At 39.1% G+C, this 17,012-nt stretch overlaps 3 protein-coding genes across 4 annotated transcripts in view; 2 read left to right on the forward strand and 1 right to left on the reverse strand.

Annotated features, from left to right (window-relative positions):
• Positions 1 to 1,155: 1,155 nt before the first annotated feature.
• idh3g (isocitrate dehydrogenase (NAD(+)) 3 non-catalytic subunit gamma) lies at positions 1,156 to 5,605 on the reverse strand. Its single transcript, XM_008318142.3, has 13 exons — positions 5,454 to 5,605; positions 5,255 to 5,302; positions 4,927 to 4,938; positions 4,554 to 4,651; positions 4,358 to 4,473; positions 4,208 to 4,268; positions 3,977 to 4,109; positions 2,926 to 3,059; positions 2,324 to 2,426; positions 2,099 to 2,245; positions 1,889 to 1,983; positions 1,715 to 1,775; positions 1,156 to 1,408 (listed from the first exon to the last, which is right to left on the reverse strand). Exons 1-13 carry the CDS (start codon positions 5,532 to 5,534, stop codon positions 1,307 to 1,309), a joined length of 1,191 nt encoding a protein of 396 aa, XP_008316364.1. The 5' UTR covers positions 5,535 to 5,605; the 3' UTR covers positions 1,156 to 1,306.
• A 409-nt stretch (positions 5,606 to 6,014) lies between these two features.
• Positions 6,015 to 10,801, forward strand: fam3a (FAM3 metabolism regulating signaling molecule A). Of its 2 annotated transcripts, none has more exons than XM_008318139.3 (10): positions 6,015 to 6,273; positions 6,942 to 6,971; positions 7,070 to 7,186; positions 7,423 to 7,446; positions 7,536 to 7,662; positions 7,867 to 7,925; positions 8,072 to 8,122; positions 8,478 to 8,562; positions 8,945 to 9,071; positions 9,669 to 10,801. In XM_008318139.3, the coding sequence occupies exons 2-10, from the start codon at positions 6,959 to 6,961 to the stop codon at positions 9,786 to 9,788; spliced, it is 723 nt and encodes a 240-aa protein (XP_008316361.1). In that variant the 5' UTR covers positions 6,015 to 6,273; positions 6,942 to 6,958; the 3' UTR covers positions 9,789 to 10,801. The 2 variants fall into 2 exon arrangements, with proteins under 2 accessions (XP_008316361.1, XP_008316362.1); XM_008318140.3 differs by having other exon boundaries at positions 7,539 to 7,662.
• Positions 10,802 to 11,359: 558 nt separating this feature from the next.
• Positions 11,360 to 17,012, forward strand: part of wnk3 (WNK lysine deficient protein kinase 3) — a 34,730-nt gene continuing 29,077 nt past the window's right edge. Inside the window, exon 1 of the mRNA XM_025059113.1 lies at positions 11,360 to 12,640. The gene's annotated coding sequence lies outside the window, so the exon portion shown is untranslated. The remainder of the gene's footprint in view (positions 12,641 to 17,012) is intronic.

The following is a 17,012-nucleotide window of genomic DNA, read 5'->3' on the forward strand; positions in this document are numbered from 1 at the left end:
CCATCCCCTCAGACCCTGGTGGGTTTATCTGTGCATTATATGTGAACAGGAGGTCAGTGCTGAAAGATGTGCCTTTGTAACATCTGCTGCTGGGAGAGAACCATTATAACAACAGTGGGTTCACTGTACTGGGTTCAATTTCAATAAATGACCTGGTGTTATGTAAATCTCTATCTTCAACCATGATCAAAGCCACAAGTTTTCAGTTTTGTCCCTGAGGCCAAGAGATGAATCATAGACATCACTAACAACAACAATATTAGTAGAACAAGAACTGTTTTAGTAGAACCAGGATCCAACCACAGCGTTCTTCATCCTGGAGCCGTTCAGCTGTGCAGTCCGTGCTCCACGTATGTTATATCACCATATGTTCTGCACACGATCCTGAGCAACCATGTGCAGTCAGCTGAGCTCCGCCTGAGGTTCATGCTCAGTGGCGGCGGGACATGAAAGTGGTGTTGCCACCTGCTGCTGAAACATGGAACAGCAACATGTCGGCCAGTGTTTTTGGACCCCGATGGCGCGTTAAATTGTAAAACAAACATAAAGATCAATGGAGCGTGAAGGTAAACAGTGGTTATTTCAGCGGGAGTCCAGGGCTAGGCCCCGGCTTCAGAAGAGAGGAAACATTCGAGATAGATTTTAAATAACTTCAAGTCATTTCAAATACAGCCAGGTTTATACAACTGCACCTGGTTGAATGTTACAGCTGTGATTCATTTTAACTTACAAAGCCCATTATTCCTAATTTCTAAAATCTGCCCCAGGTCATTCTTTTTCTGCACTCTAAATGGATTGTCAGTTTATAAATGTCTCAACAGTTTGGAATTAGCAAAAATATGTAATTGGTGTGTTCTAATTGTGTGTGTGTGTGTATATATATATATATATATATATATAACAAAAATTCACTGACAACTGAGTGATTCAGACTCTCAGAATAACATTTATTTTGTATTATTTATACTTTATACTTTCTTGTGCCCTAATAGGTTTATAACAGAACACAAACATACAAGATATACAGCTGAAACACCACTGTGACAGGTGAAGTTAAAGCTCACCATAATCANATATATATATATATATATATAGATCATAAAGCCTAAATGGATGAAACTAACATGATGTTGGATGAATGCTTTTGCTCTGTTGACCTTGGAAAATACATCATAGATCAGTAACATTGGGGGAATAGGGGGAAAAAATGACATTTCATTACGAGCTTCAACACGGGTTAGTGAGTGAAACTGGTCAGTGAAGTAAAGCTTGACACGGTGGACTGTGTACTGTCGTTGGTTTTGGTTTAAAACTCTGATATTAGCTGCCCTTTACTCTGGATGATTCTCATGATGGACTGGACGACCTCTGAAGTGGTGCCCTGACCCCCCAGGTCAGCAGTGTGCAACTGCAACAGAAAAAAAAATACCAGAATTGAAGTGATGGATGATGGAGATCAGGTTTTATAATCAGGCTCACGGACAATAACTCCTATCAATTCCACTCTTGTACAACCGGACACTACAGCACACAGCACTTCACATCAAGCTCTGTGACAGTGAAACCATACAATGATCCTTTGTGTTAAGGTACAAATGATTCCCCTCAGGACCGATGCCAGAAGTGACACCAGAGCATCCAAGGTTATACTATACAACAATGGCCTGCCAGACTTGAGGCACTGACACGAGTAATGTAAATAATGAAAACTTACTCGGGTTTCATTCATGGTCGTTAGGACTGCATTACGGATCAAACTTGCATAATCGTAAAGCCTGGGGAAGTTAAAGATAAATTGTTGACATTAGAGCTGGAGCACAGTCAAAACATTCCATCTTATATGAAAGCCAGGGGAAGGTATGTATTCATTATGTTTGGAAAGACGTACTGGAGGTGGTCCAGCATCATGCAGCTGGCCAGCAGCATGGCTGTGGGGTTTGCAATGTTCTTGTCAGCAATACTCTTCCCTGTGTTCCTGGTGGCCTACGAGGTTCAGAGGAAAGACCCAAGATGAAATTTAATGTAAAGCGAGGATTTACTGGATATTTGTGAATGGATTTAAAACAACATTTCTAACCAGGGCTGCATCTACGCTTACCGTTTCAAAGACAGCATAGGCCTGACCATAATTGGCTCCAGGTACCAGACCGGGGCCCCCCACCAGACCTGCACACACGTTGCTTACAACGTTCCCGTACAAATTAGGCATCACCATCACATCAAACTGCTGAGGTTTGGACACCAGCTGAGAACAGAGAGCTGTGTTAGAATTTACATTTAGACACACTAGCAAATGTTGCTTTAATTGAATTTGAGTTGTTACCTGCATGGTGGTGTTGTCCACAATCATGCTGTCAAATGTGATCTCTGGGTAACCTGAGGCCACCTCTCTGCAACACTGCAGGAAGAGGCCGTCACCCAGCTTCCTGTTGGTGTAGGAAAACCACACACTATCACAACTAGACTTTTTGGAAATTATGCAAGAGTTTAGAGGCCGGACGCCAAAGATTGAAGATCAGAAATGGGTGAATATGAATGGGAATCTATGGCAAAATTCGATAAATGGTGATTTGATTATGCACTTTTTTCCTCATGAGATGATGGCATTAAATTTAGGGTTCAACATTTTTTACATTTGTAATTTTCAATTTTGTTAACAGAAAAAATTAAAAAGCTGAAGCACGACAGTGACAAGAGCACCGTGCTGTATTTGTCTGTGATGGACAGCAATACCAATCAAATAGACAAGATACAGTCGTACATATGCTGTCTGTTCTCGTCGTGTCAGATTTTATTGTGTTTTTCCTCTAAATTGGATCAGGATGTACAATAAAAGTGAGACCTTGAGCTCTTCAAATATTTATTATGCTTCAAAGCAACAACTACATTTATACTTTGTCTGTAGTCGACGGGTAAAACACTTACATGATGTTTGCCTTATGCACAGCAGTGACCCTGCGGCGACCTTTCTCCCTGGCCAAACGGAAGGCGTAGTCGGCGATCCTCAGAGAGTTGTTCCTGGTGATGATCTTCAGACACTCCACGACCCCTGACACACTCTGAAAGAAGAAGAGGAAATACCAGCTGGAGTTACAGTTACAGCACAGAGGTGAGGTCGAAGTGACTATGATGAAGAAACAAATCCTTATATCGTGGATCATCGTTGGCAGTGGTTCGGTCACAGCTGTAATTTGTCTAAAATGTCTACTAGGCAGACAAATTACACAAAAAATGGTGGACCCATCAAGGTCATAAGGTCAACATTTATCAGTGTGGTGCTGCTATAGGAATTCAGCATTTCCACCGCTATTATCCTTTTCCAAAACAAATGCATTTTGGCAGCCAAAATAGTCAAATTAAAAAAGAAAAAGCTTTGTTTTGGAAACAATCTGAGCGACATCTGTATGAGGTCAGTTTGTACAACTTTTACATCTGCATTCTAGGATAATTTCACTAAATCACCCAACCTCATGTGAGGAGGGGCTTTGGTCTGGTTGTTACAGTCTAAAAAGGCTGAAGTTGTTGGTGACTATCAGTTGATCTTACTGTTTGTTTTTTTTTCTTCCCACAAAAGTTCTAACAAATCTCTAAACCACATCTACAAGATTTATTACTGCTAAGCTACTGTCACTGATCTGAGCTCTGTTTGTGTTTGTTAAGGAGATATAATCTTGGGAAAAGTCTTATCAAACAATAAGTGTGTGTTAATAATGAGCGTGTCCCAAAGGCAACACAAAAGAAAAGATAGGATTCAGTGTCGCCTGGACTGATAATATTTAAGGCATATAAACTACAACTACAATGTAAGCTCCAGCAGCAACAGAAACTCAGACACACCAAACAAACTTAATGATGAATACGTCTCTCTGCCTTAATAAATGCATCTGGTCTGGATGGTCAACTCATTGGTTGTGGTCAATGGTTATTTTCTGGAGAAAAAAAACAAAACATTAGCTGCTTCTCAGCTCTGCTTAACCTCATGCTCCAGGCTGCTGTATTCCCCCTCTGTGTTTTCTCTGATGATTATAATGTCAATGTTCTTGTGGCGAGTTTGGACTCCAGGGAGGGACTGGCAATGCATCACGTTGGCGTACAAGTCCAAACTCGTGCTGATAAAGAAAGAAAGATAAGGACACACAACACAATCAAACGTCAGTAAAGATCACTTGTTGTAAGAGAGACGAAACAAATCAAATCAAAGTCTCACCGGAGGACATTATTCCTGGACTTGACTGATGGTGGCAGTGTGTGTTTGGTTTCTATGTTGCCTGTTGAAGAATTCTGGTTATTATATTTGAGATTGAACCACAGAACTAGCGCTCACATCTGCTCTATGGTCTTTTTGTTTTCACCTTACCTTTCAAGGCAACCCCATTTCGGCGAATGGCAGTAATGGCATTATCCATGTCACTATCAGTTTCCAACGCAGAGTTGACATGAACCACCTCAAAGTCCACTGGTACACAGCTGAATCTATAGCATGGATGAACAGTGAAACATCAGACTCCTGTTTCTATTTTAAAGGGCTGAACATGATTTAATGCAGGTCGGACCTGAAGACCTCTCTGACATGATTCAACAGCTCTGGGCCAATTCCATCTCCAGGTATCAGGGTAACAGTGTGTCTGCCTCCATATTTTGCAGGAGGTGGCTGTAACATGACGTTTTACACACAAAAAATTAGGTTTATCTCTGAATTTAAGACCTCACTTCAAAGTAATTTTTTGACATTTTTCATTTTCATATTCATATCCAAACATGCAGTAGAAAGGTTATATAGTGTCAAAATCCTAGAACTATTCTGTATTTCTAATTAAATTTAACAACTATGTAGCTGTATTATGTACCATTTACTATTTCCTGTGTTTATAAACATGTTATTTTGTGGTGTACGTTTGTTTTAGATAATCAGTGTGATCAACTTACAATGTTGTCTCCCTGTGGTTGAGGATGGACATAAAAGAAAGCAAAAGAACAATCAGTGCAGAAGAACATGCAACTATTTATTACAGCAATAGGATTTCAAAATAGCATATAACTTGTCACAAGTACTTGCTTTGACTTAACAATGTTTATGAAATGATAATATTGTTCAATGGTTATATCCCAGCCTTGTGACTTGTTATAAAATACTTTAATAGCATAAAACGTGTTATTACTACTACAATTGTTATTAGATAATCATAAGACATCTCATCATGTATCTAATGAACTGATCGACATTCTGACACTAACGATCTGAATAAGTTCTTACTGTGAGCAGAGTTTTATTCCTGTGACTTGTCAGAGTAGTTCCAAATACCTAAAATACAAGTGAAATAAATACAGGATGAGGTCACATTCTGGTCAGACAGTTCGACTATATTAGCTTTTGTTCAGATACGACATTCAAATGCAAAGCAACATCATGACGAACACATGCAAAAAATCCAAAAAGGTTTTTTTTATTTTACTTTAGTCGGGTTTCCAAGGAGTCCGCCTCGAAAGGGCGACAATAACCTGGACATAGAGAGAACCGCACTGTGCGACGCCATCTTGACTTTGAAATGCACAAGGAGGAAGTACCATGTTTACGACAACGACGTAATAAAGAGTAGACGCCGCACTAGCTGCTCTACCGCAAGAAATACGGCCGCCATCTTGGACCGGTCAGAGGAAGGCAACGCCACACGCAAGATGCCTGAGCACTATAATAAAGAGGAATAAATAATACATAATATTTAATATATAATAGAAAATATAATATAAGGATATATTAAGGCAATTTTATATAAGTATATATAAATAAATACTTAGTTAAATCCATTGTCACCTGCATAATTCTATCCAAATTTTTTTCTTGGGGTTTTGTCAAAATAATATATGTTTATAGATAATAATTGATAATAGATGCTTAAATTGTTTATTCACGAATGTTCCAATATTCTAAACACGATTAAATGGATTTATTTAATTGTCCGATTTTTACGTGAAATTCTGAATGCATCACGGGAAGGTCGGGTCACATGACGTACATTTTTACCGCCTGGGTGTGGGCGGAGCGGAGGAACGCACAACCAGGAAGACAGATGGGACCAGTCTAACGTTAAAAAGTCTCTGTGTAAATACTCGGACTTTTACACTGACTACCGCTTTATGGCACGTACATTTTAAAGCGGTAACAGCAAAAAAAAAAAACCAAAACTTTTCTACACTGACATCCTATTCTGTCCAGAGTTGAATTTCTACACTGTCGCAAAGGTGACGAAACGCCTTTTTGTGGACGCACAACAGGTAGGTCAACAGGTTTCACCCGTCTGTAAAAGTTGATAAACAGTTTTTAGAATGCTAGAACATCTATATACGGCACATACGTTTATAGTAAATGTTTTCGAGCAAAGCCTAAAAGTCAACGACCTTCAGTTAGCCAAGAAATAACTAAAATTGTCAGGAAAACATTCCAAATAATTTGACTAAAATGTAGCAGTAAAATGTTAAACAGTTGACGAAGACGTTTTTGCACAGGGAATACGTGAAAATTACGCTACGGCTAACTTTTTCTTAGCCGTTATTAAGCTATTTAAAAGTAACTAGAAGTCTCAAGTTGGCTTGCTCTTGGCTATATGATAGCCTTAAGGTTGTGATAAAATTGCTAAAAGTTTACCTAGAACTTTTGATAAACCACTTTCTATTAATTAGCTTCAGAAAATTTAGCTTCAAAATTTGAAGTTAGCCTAGAAATGAAACGAATTACCATATTCATTACAAGAATTATGTTAATTATAGTAAGTAAAGTTTAGCTGTGATTGTGCCTTTTTCTAAGTTTATATATACATATATATATTCTTTTTATGAATTGCTTTTAAATTTAACTTTAAAATAAAAAATGACGTAGTTTCTTTTTCAACATTGCTGTAGTATAAACCATCCTAATGTGTATTATGTATGTGTGTCTCATTTAGCTCAGCAACGTTGCCTCATGAGAATACCAGGTGGGAGGATAAACTTAATTACTGATAATCACAGTCCATATAGAATTTTCTAGTCTTTTGTCTACGTCCCCTATTTCAAAACCCGTTTCCACTGACAGGTCCTTTCAGGGTTCTAGTTGTGCTTCTGCTGGTGGTGCTGTCATGGCTGGTGGGCAGCGCACTCTTCGGAGGCGAAAGTGGTTCGCCCTTGATTAATTTCTTCACTGGAAAGAGAGGTAGATTTTGGTCTATTGGTTTACTTGTTGTCTGACAGATAGAAGCCAGATTTAATGTGTGTATGTGAATGAATGGGAATCTACTGGGATGGTAAAGATGCATGAAGTACAGGTAGTGGAGTTTGACATTCCAAGTCTGATTTTGGACTTGAAGGATGTCATGTGATCTGAAAGAGTCATGCAAGTATTTGTTGTCGTGATTGATAGTAAGATTGTGTGTTTGTTTCTTCCTTCAGGTGCGAGTGTGGAGCCAACCTCTGGTAAACAACAACAACATAGAATAATTTCTACATATTGTTTGATAGAACATAGCTTGTCATATTTATGATCACGTCTGTGTTTATTTCAGCAGAAACTCGTCCTCGAAAGTATAAATGTGGACTATCAGCTCCCTGTCCCCCGAAACATTTGGCGTTCCGCCTAGTGTCTGGTGCTGCCAATGTAATTGGCCCCAAAATCTGCCTGGAGGACAAAATGTATGAGTCACTGCACGTAAAATTCTTTAGTTCTTTTTTTCATTTTGTGTTGACGTGTCTGTGAGCAAATATTTTTTCAAACCTGCTGCTTATTATATTTCTGATCTGGTTTTCTTTGCAATGTGTGCGTGCCAAGATAAATGGGCGTGGACCAAGATAATTCGTTCCTGACATGCATCATCTTTTTATATCTTTATACATCAGATTGGTGAGCAGTGTGATGAACAATGTTGGCCGGGGACTCAACATAGCTTTGGTTAATGGTAAGATAAGCGTCACTTCCAGAAATGTTGACCTACTTTCTGAAATTCCAATTTGCACTAAACCTCATTTAAAACAATATTGAGAAATGGGGGAAGATTGCCAGTTAAAACTAAATCAAAGGGTTTTTTGTTTTTTTTTGCTTCAGGGGTCACTGGAGAACTCATGGAGTCCAAGAGCTTTGATATGTGGGCAGGAGGTAATGAACACCTACAGATGAATATGTGTGTACTATGACCCAGGGTCAGGAATTACATATGGCTTTGGCCAAATGTCAATACAATTTTTACAATGGTAGTATTTCAATGTCTCAGTTCAAACAGAGAGTGAGAATTTTCAAGTGAGTACAGTAAGCTTGAAGTTAAATCAATAAGGGAAGCAAAACATTCATAAAATATACATTTAGCAAAAAAAAAAAAAAAATTGAACTCTATAAACTAGCCACAAATAGGATTTCCTGTTCATGTGAATACAGTACTTGTCAAATACAATCCACACAAACAACGTATAACCACAGAGCTGAACTCCCAAGCTTTTCTGTTGTTCCTTCTCAGATATTACGGTGCTGTTGAAGTTTCTCCGGGTGCTCCACGAGGGAACGCTGGTGTTGGTGGCCTCCTGGGATGATGCAGCTACCAAGTAAGAACAACACATCATGCACAGTGTTCCATCCCATTTCCTTATTTATACTGGCCAACCTGTCTGCCACGTTGCTAAAACAACATCCAGTACTGCAACATTTTTGGCGGTGTTGAATAATAAATAAAGTTAATTTGCCTTTGATTACAACTGTCTGTAATCACAGCAACTACATATATATATTTATTCAGTAGTTCCATGATTGGAATTTATGAAGGTATTGGTAATATATTAGTCCAGGTTTGACAGCTTCCCACAGATTTAAATCACTGAGAGACACTTTTTTCAGACACTAAACAGAAGAAGTAAGATCTTTGTGGGGAAAATCTTCAAATGTGGTTAAAAAAACTTTTGGATAACAGAAGCTCTGTTTCTTCGACAGGATGGACGACGAGGCTCGACGACTTTTTGAGGAGCTGGGAAGTTCTGTGGCAAAGAAGTTGGCCTTCAGAGACACCTGGGTGTTTGTTGGGGCAAAGGGCATCGAAAATAAGACGCCTTTTGAACAGGTACGGATGTCACCACCAGGCTTCACTGTGGTTACTAGGTTTACCTCAGGTTTACTATGTTTCATGGTGTTTTTAAGAAGCAACAGAAAGTCTTGGCAAACACGTACCTTTGACAATGACTTGTTTTCTGTTGGAGCTGAGGTAATGATAGGAGACCAATATTTAGCTGTAGTTTTAATGTTATTAGTTAATTACCAACACAATTATATTCCACAGTATACAAAGGTTTATAAAAAGCATTTATATTAGAATGTAGTCGTTTATCATTCATATTTTCAATTTAAATGTTTATTTTTGTCTAAAATTTTGGAAATTAAATTATTTGGTGTAAATTGATAATTTTAATCAAAATATTTGGCATTTCACATTTTGAGTATTTTTTTTTCCACTGTAAGGATTTACTCCGTCCCCGGCCCCGTTACCCTGTAGGGGGTGCTCAAACACATTTACCTTGACAAAGGTGCAGAACCAGTGGCAAGAACTATCACATAACCTTGGACAAAACTTCAGTATTTAAAAAAAGTGCATTGTTGTAGTTTTTTTAACTTGGTAACCTAATCGCAGGCTTTTTTATTTTTATTTTTTGTTTCCTCTCAGCTTATGAAAAACAACAAAAACACCAACAAATATGAAGGCTGGCCTGAGTCTCTGGAGATGGATGGCTGTATTCCCCTCAGGCCGCCAGGAGCCAGACCACTTGAACAAGAAGGGGTGTAGAAAGTGAAGGACCAACTGAGAGACTTTAATCAGGTTTTCAGGTCATGTGACCGTTTTTGTTGTCCTTACCGTTGCACAGACGTGTACAGACTTCAGAGGTTGCCATGAAACTTGCCATATTTGCTGCATCCACCGATGGGGTTTTTTTGTCTGTCGTTTTCTGTGACCTGGTTTTGACTTGTAATTTGAGGGAAGTAGAGGCCAAATATTTCCTGAACGTGTGGCTGATAATACCAACATCACCAGTTTCACTGCAAAGTACTGCATGTAGGATTTAGTAATATCATGCAGTAATATGTTACATGTAGAACTCTGAAAGTGTTCAGTTTGTCCTCATAGGCGTGAACCGAAAACCACTGTTTAATTGTTATAATTAATAACAATTAGAAAGATTTTACTTAAACAATAAAATTATTTTACATTCTATTTCTGCCCATAGAAATGAAATATAAAATAGTTTCCCTTAAATGTTACACTGTAGATCTAGAACAGCACAATGTAAATATTTAAGGTACTTGAAATCTGACATTTTATTTTGAAATTAATTCATATTTTATTCTGTTAACATAAAATATGCTGTGATGTTAATGTGCACTGTTGTTATTGTCTTAGGACTTGACTTTTAGAACTTGGTGATTGCCAGATGTTTACTGTGTCTTCTGATAGTTTGGCCTTAATCAAATTATTTTTATCATCAAGTCACAGCCTGACAATTGTGTAGATTTGCCAAAACACTGCCAAAGGCATTTATCAAGTGAAGGGTTTGTTTAAAAGAATGGTCTAAAAATAGTGGTTATTTATATTTTTGGGTTCTTTTTTTATTTTTGCTCAAAATTGAATGTATAATTCCTGGCATTCATCAAGCCAAACACGTAGAAAGTTTGTGACATATACAATTAAAAGTTTATTTATGTTTTGTTAAAGGTAAGATGTGTGTTACAGATTTTCTATCAAGACTAAGTTTGTGAGTGTACAGTGACAACGTTAATAAATAAAGAAAAAATATTTGGTTATTTTGTTTGTTTTTGTTTTTCAATTTCTATTAGTCTTCAAATCTATAATTAACTGTCAAGCTTCGAAAGTTCACTAGAGGGCGCCAACGATTACTGGGGTTATTAGGTTTATTCGGCTTAAGGTTGTTTTTCTTTTTTTTCCCACCAAGCGTGAATCCTGCAGTGGATAAACGAATTTTAGCGAATACATCCGTGTGAGGGAGGAGTTCATGCTAATATTGAGATATGTTCCAAAATAAACCATTTCATTGCATCATTGGTGAAATCAAACAATTGCACAAAACACAATTACTGCATCCTACTGAATTGTGATATGAGGCGTTCAAATGTTACTCGGGAACGTTGGAGGTTTCATCTCCACGTTATCAAACGATGGCAAATTAACGTAGCCAAACGGTTTGTAAAGAAAATATTCTACAATAGCAGCTCTTGATAACGTAATGTTACTTCCTGTTCAATATAACATATAGATATCTTAAATTTAGATCTCATTTAGTGGGAGAAGACAAAACAGGTCATTTCACTTATCAGTAGGAGTTAGTTTTAAGGCGACAACAATGGCGCACATCCTCTCAGCTGCATTTTCACCACGGTTCAATCGTGCTTCCGGTCACACACCTTGTATTCTCATCATATAGTGTTGTACATTATCACATATTTTTTATTAAATGTAATAATTTTAAAACTAGTAATTGAGACCATAAATAAATTAGTTTTATATAATATGGTTATTAATTAAAATAGCCTTGTTTTTATAAATATATAGATTCATGTGTTATTATTTTTAAGTAAATTGGGGGGAAATTTACAACTATTTTCTTGTGCTCCGGTTTTAATGTTTTTGTTTTTGTTTTTTGTTTTTTTGTTAATATATTACTGATAGACCAAGGTCATTGTGTATGGGTATAGTGGTTGTTTTTATGGAACTATGAATTATCTGCTTTTATTTGAAAGTTTCCTACAAACAGAAATAGAAACATAAACAAGGTTGAAGAATTTTAAGTAAGTTCAGTTTGAGTAAACGAACTCATCCTTTACAGTGTACAAACCTATGTACAAAGTTAAAATAAGTTAAAACAGAATTTTTTTAAAAATATTGAGGACAATATATTCTTAAGAATTTCTGCTATTGATTATATAGGACGCTTGCGTGAACGGTGAACGCCTCATCACAGAACAAGTAGCCTGTGAATATAGTCCACACTTAGCGGCGCTGCCCTCTTGTGGAGGAAGAGGTGAAGTGCCGGCTTTGGCTAGAAAGATGATGATGGTGATGAGCCTTGTAGCAAGTGAACACAGTGTCAGCAGCAGGCGCAGAGAGGCTCAGTACACACGAGAAGCCGCTAAAGGCCACCGCGTTGCTGCGCTGTAAATTATGTACAGAAGTTACGGACAGTGTTCGGCTTCAGCGGCCGCTTAACGGCGACGCAGCGAAGCGTTGAGCAGGGAAACCGGTGAACCCCGCGGCGGCTGGAGCATCGGCAGGGACTGGAACACGTTCGGGAACAAGCTCCGCGGTTTTTCTCTGTCACGCAGACCGAGGCTCGACGGCTCCACCGGCGATTTTTGTAACCGCGGAAAGCACTTGAAAATGTGAAGGGGAAATTAAAAGAAAGGAACGAAGTCGCCATTGTTTTTATAGGTTTATATATAGTGTATATATAAATTCGTTTTTGGTAGAGGGTGTGATACGATTTTGTAGACACAAAGCCCAGTGTAAATATCACGTCTTTAGGGTTTGTAAATAGATGCAGGGAAAAACGAAGGAGAAAAGGATGTTCGCTGGAGACCGACTTTATCTGCTGTCTGCTTTACTGGGTACGACCATGGTCCACTGAGGTGAGTGATGTTTATGGTTATTGGTAATGAAATGATAAACAGTGTTGCCCTCTCACTGACTATGACCCCCTTATAATAATGACAACAATAATAAGTATCATTCTTATTATTATTGGTATTAATATTTGTTGTCGTTTTTTATTTATTGATATTATTATTAATACAGACCGGTCGGTGGTCACTGCAGGGTGGTTTATTGGATAATAATAGTCTCCTACAGCAGCTTATTAGTGTAAGTAAACATTGGAGTGTGACACAGTGGCAGTCAGTCTCTCTCTCTCTCTCTCCCTCTCTCTCTCTCTCTCTCCCTCTCTCTCTCTCTCTCTCTCCCTCTCTCTCTCTCTCTCTCCCTCTCTCTCTCTCTCTCTCTCCCTCTCTCTCTCTCTCTCTCTCCCTCTCTCTCTCTCTCTCTCTCCCCCTCTCTCTCTCTCTCAGACAACAGCAGCATCATTGAACGGCCACTCTGTGTCTGTCCATGTTCTGAGTCTATTAAGAGCAGCAGAGCCTGTCAGTCACGGTGGTCCTGCCCTGTGTACTGTACATGCACTGATTGTACCGTGCCACCGGCATGGCGTTGATAAAAGTCAGCTGAGCCACAACTGAGCCAATGGCTGTGCATGCCATGCTGCCTGCTCACCCAGAGAGCTGTGCAGATGGAGCTCAATAGGTGGAGCAGGTGGGGTTTTACTGTAAGGGTTTGGGGTTTGATTGTTGTGGCTCCCTGGATGTAAACCCCAGCCCTGAGCAACTCCAGGCATGTACCTGTACTGTGAAGGTATAAAGACAGATAAAGTCTGACATAAGTCAGGGATGGTGTGGATTCTGGATTCAATACTGCAGAAAAAACCTGAGGATCAACCATGATCTCTGTCTGTAAGACAGTAATTCTTGTTAAGTTCTTTTGGTGTTCAACAGTTCTTTTCAAAGCTGCAAATGTAATTAAGTTTAAACCATCCAGATTATTAATTGATTCCATTCTGAGCTCTTTTTTGTGTGTGTTTTCAGTGAGGTAACAGACTGTAGGAAGTAACGTTTAGCTCAAGAGTTGCTGAATAGCTGATCTGTATTTATTTTACTTCCTCTTATCACAACTACAGAGCAGAACAATGTCTAATCAAACATTTGATCAAAACGAGGTGAAGAGAAGGAGGAGGAGGAGGAGGAGAAGTTAGACAAAGACAGACAAAGACAGAGGGTTGTGGTTTGGCAGCGACATCTGAACAACATTCTGCCTTCAGTGTGTGTGTGTGTGTTCTCTGGGCTTGGGTTGAACTGAATTTACTTAAAGTCACTTTGAGGACACAACGGTGCTAATGTGGAACTGTGTTTGAATCCACAGTCTGTCAGTGTGGTTGAGAGCAGCCGTGGGTGACAATTTGAAACAACAATATTAGTCAACACCTGAACGCATCAGGATCTGTCGTGACACGAACTAGGTACATTTCACTGAGGCGTCTCTCACCTGGAGGAGTTGACTTCTGTGGTAGAGGATGGTTCAGCTGGATGGAAACATAGACAACATCCCCCACCTCTCTCTCTCTCTCTCTCTCCCTCCTTCTGTCTCTCTCTCAGCATACAGCACAGTACTGTGTGTGTACTACCTACAGTCTGCTCTCCCATGCTTGACCTGGATTGGACAAAAGTCCTTGTTGTGTTTCCTGCCTTGAGTTTCCCTAATGGTAAGAGAGAAACCTTTGTGTGTTTCATTTCACTGCTGGTCTTTGACATTTTTAAAATAAATAAAGAAAAAAAAAAGAAGCTGCAAAGACTCATAGGGAAATGACACGTGTTGTTTAACCAGGACTTGGGTTTGTTTAGTTGACGTTGCAGTTTTAAGTTTTATCCTCTCTAATCTATTTATGCAAAACCAATAGATTGCATATAAAAAAATGGACAATTTCTTGAAAATGCAGCTTTGGCTGCAGTCTGGTTAGATTTTCAAATGAATCCTCTTTCTTCAAGGAAAATATGTTTACATATCTGTTTGTTTATGTCATATACAAAATGTCATGACGTCAAGTCTTAAACCTGGGGTCAACAACAATTTTTTTGGAAGAGCCAGAATTTTTGTCTAACATTAATATTTTATGTTTACTGTTTTTATATATTTTGTATTTTATTACAAAACTGAAGGTAGTTTTAGTCTGTAATAGTGGCGACCATAGATATTTTGTCTTTGATCCTCACAGTTTGGAATCCAGTCATGGCCGAATTTGGCCCGTGAACCGCCAGTAGATTATCGCTGCCTTAAACTATGGGCAATTGAGTTTAGCCATATTTACTAGCCATGGCGTATGGTCATCAAATATTACTATACAACTTCTTTGTAAACCTGAGAGGTTCAGGTGCAGTCCGTGCACCAGAGATTGATTATAGAGGATCGTGTGTTTGTTTCCACTGCTATCGTTCTGTTCCTGTCAGCGTTCTCAGCAGCTGAGCTGCAGGGATGTACTCAGTGAGTCCTGTGATCTTCAGATTAGTTGCTTTTTGACAGCAGGCCCATTTGAATTTGGGCCAGCAGTTCTCAGAACTCATGGTACTGCTTCCCCGACTCCTCCCCATCAATCAGCCTCCATCTCCTCTGCAAATCTCAGTGGATTTGACTTGGAAAAGGACTGAAAGGTTTAGAGTGTTGCATTAATCATCTGCGGGGAGAACGTTGATACAGAAAGGTGCGGACCTCACTTCTCACTTCTGCTCTGTAACCATCGTAGTCAAAATTAGACCTGGAAAAGAGATGAAGTGCAAATGATCAGAAAGTACAGGAGCTCACGTCAAGGTTGTACCTGAGAGAACACATTAGAACAGGTGAACAGGACGGAGTGTATGTGAGAAGTCCTTAGCGCTCATGATTGACGTGGAAGGTCAGAGGAAAATTTGCCAGACTGGTGACGGCAGTGACGTCGCTTAAATATGACCCGCAAGTCAAAACGTCTGACACAAATGTTTTAATTTAAATTGAGTAAATACAACAATTGTCTCAAGTGTTCACTTTAACAGGTTTTATCTTTTTATCTTTGGTCTGAGGTTTGTTACAGTTGATTTAATCCTTAAAAAAAAAAAACAACAAATCAAAGCAAAAATCACATTTCTAAACAAACGTATAGACTTATTAACAAATCTTTGCAGGGAGTTTTGATCTAGCTGCTTGTGACTTTTAAACAAACTTGTTTTCGGTCTTTACGTGAGGCAGAGCAGCAGGTGTGACCTGGCGCCAAAGACATTCCCAACAAAACAATAAAGTGTTTGGACTGTAAGAGGCGCTTGAACTGTTTGACTTACCCTTCTGACATCAGAAGGGTAAGTCAAAAAGATTTGGAGGAGAGGAGCTTCCCTGAACACAACACAGGGAAGCTCCTCTCATGTGTAGCCGCTGCTGATGCCAACCAAGAAGGAGCTGAGTGTTCAGACGACCTGCTGCCAGCTCTCTGTCTGACTTAGTCGTAAATGACTTAGTCGTAAATGTTTGAAGTGATGCAGGGACAGACCCTGAAAACGTCCCACACATGGTGAAACCAGAAGTTGTCTTGTTTGTGTCTGAGGAACCATCCAACACTTCCTGTCTGCTTTTTTCTGGTGTCGCTCTTTTGCAGTTAGATAGTTCAGTTCTGTCCAATTTTTTATGCAGCCATTTTTTTAAATATACAAAAACATGCACAATGTATGTTTTTCAAAACATTTATTATATAAGATCATTAGAAAACATTCCCTGTTTTGTTAAACGTTAAATGTTAAACGTTTAGCTGTATTTTTCAAATATGAGATTATTTTTAAGACAATATTTTGATACACGCCCCTTATTTTATTATCACTGTGAACATAGCAACAGAACTGTTGCCGTGCTCATCTAATGACTTTGTTTTTAGCCCTGTACGAGCACTAAAAGCATTCCTCCTCATCTCCTCCATGTCATCCTCTCCTCCTCTGCACCTCCTCCCCTCTCTTCTCCTCTTCTCTCCTCTCACAACTGTAGCTTCTTTTGTTCGGCTCGAAATTTAGCTATAGTCACTGCTTTCATTGCACAAACACTGGCACATATTTTATCAGACGAAATCCCACCCAGTCCTCCTTTTGTCCGTGCCACCCCTCCTCTTCATCCCTCTCTCTCTCTCTCTCTCTGTCATTCTCTTTTACACTCACACATTTTTTCCACCCCTCCACTCCGGCTCTCCTCCCCCTCCCTGTCTTTCTTTCTCTGTTTTTAAACCATCCTGCCGCTGCCATCCCCTCCTGTGCCCCTCACCACTTTTTATTCACTTGTTTAATCTGCACGTCCACTCACAGCAGACTCCTCTGTCTGCCAGACCAAATTTTCCCACTGGTGTTTGCTTCCTGTGGATTGATGTTTGCATCCTCGCGTTGGAAGGTATGA

This window comes from Cynoglossus semilaevis, chromosome 10, assembly GCF_000523025.1.
Source record: "Cynoglossus semilaevis isolate Cse_v1.0 chromosome 10, Cse_v1.0, whole genome shotgun sequence".
Classification (NCBI taxonomy): Eukaryota; Metazoa; Chordata; class Actinopteri; order Pleuronectiformes; family Cynoglossidae; genus Cynoglossus; species Cynoglossus semilaevis.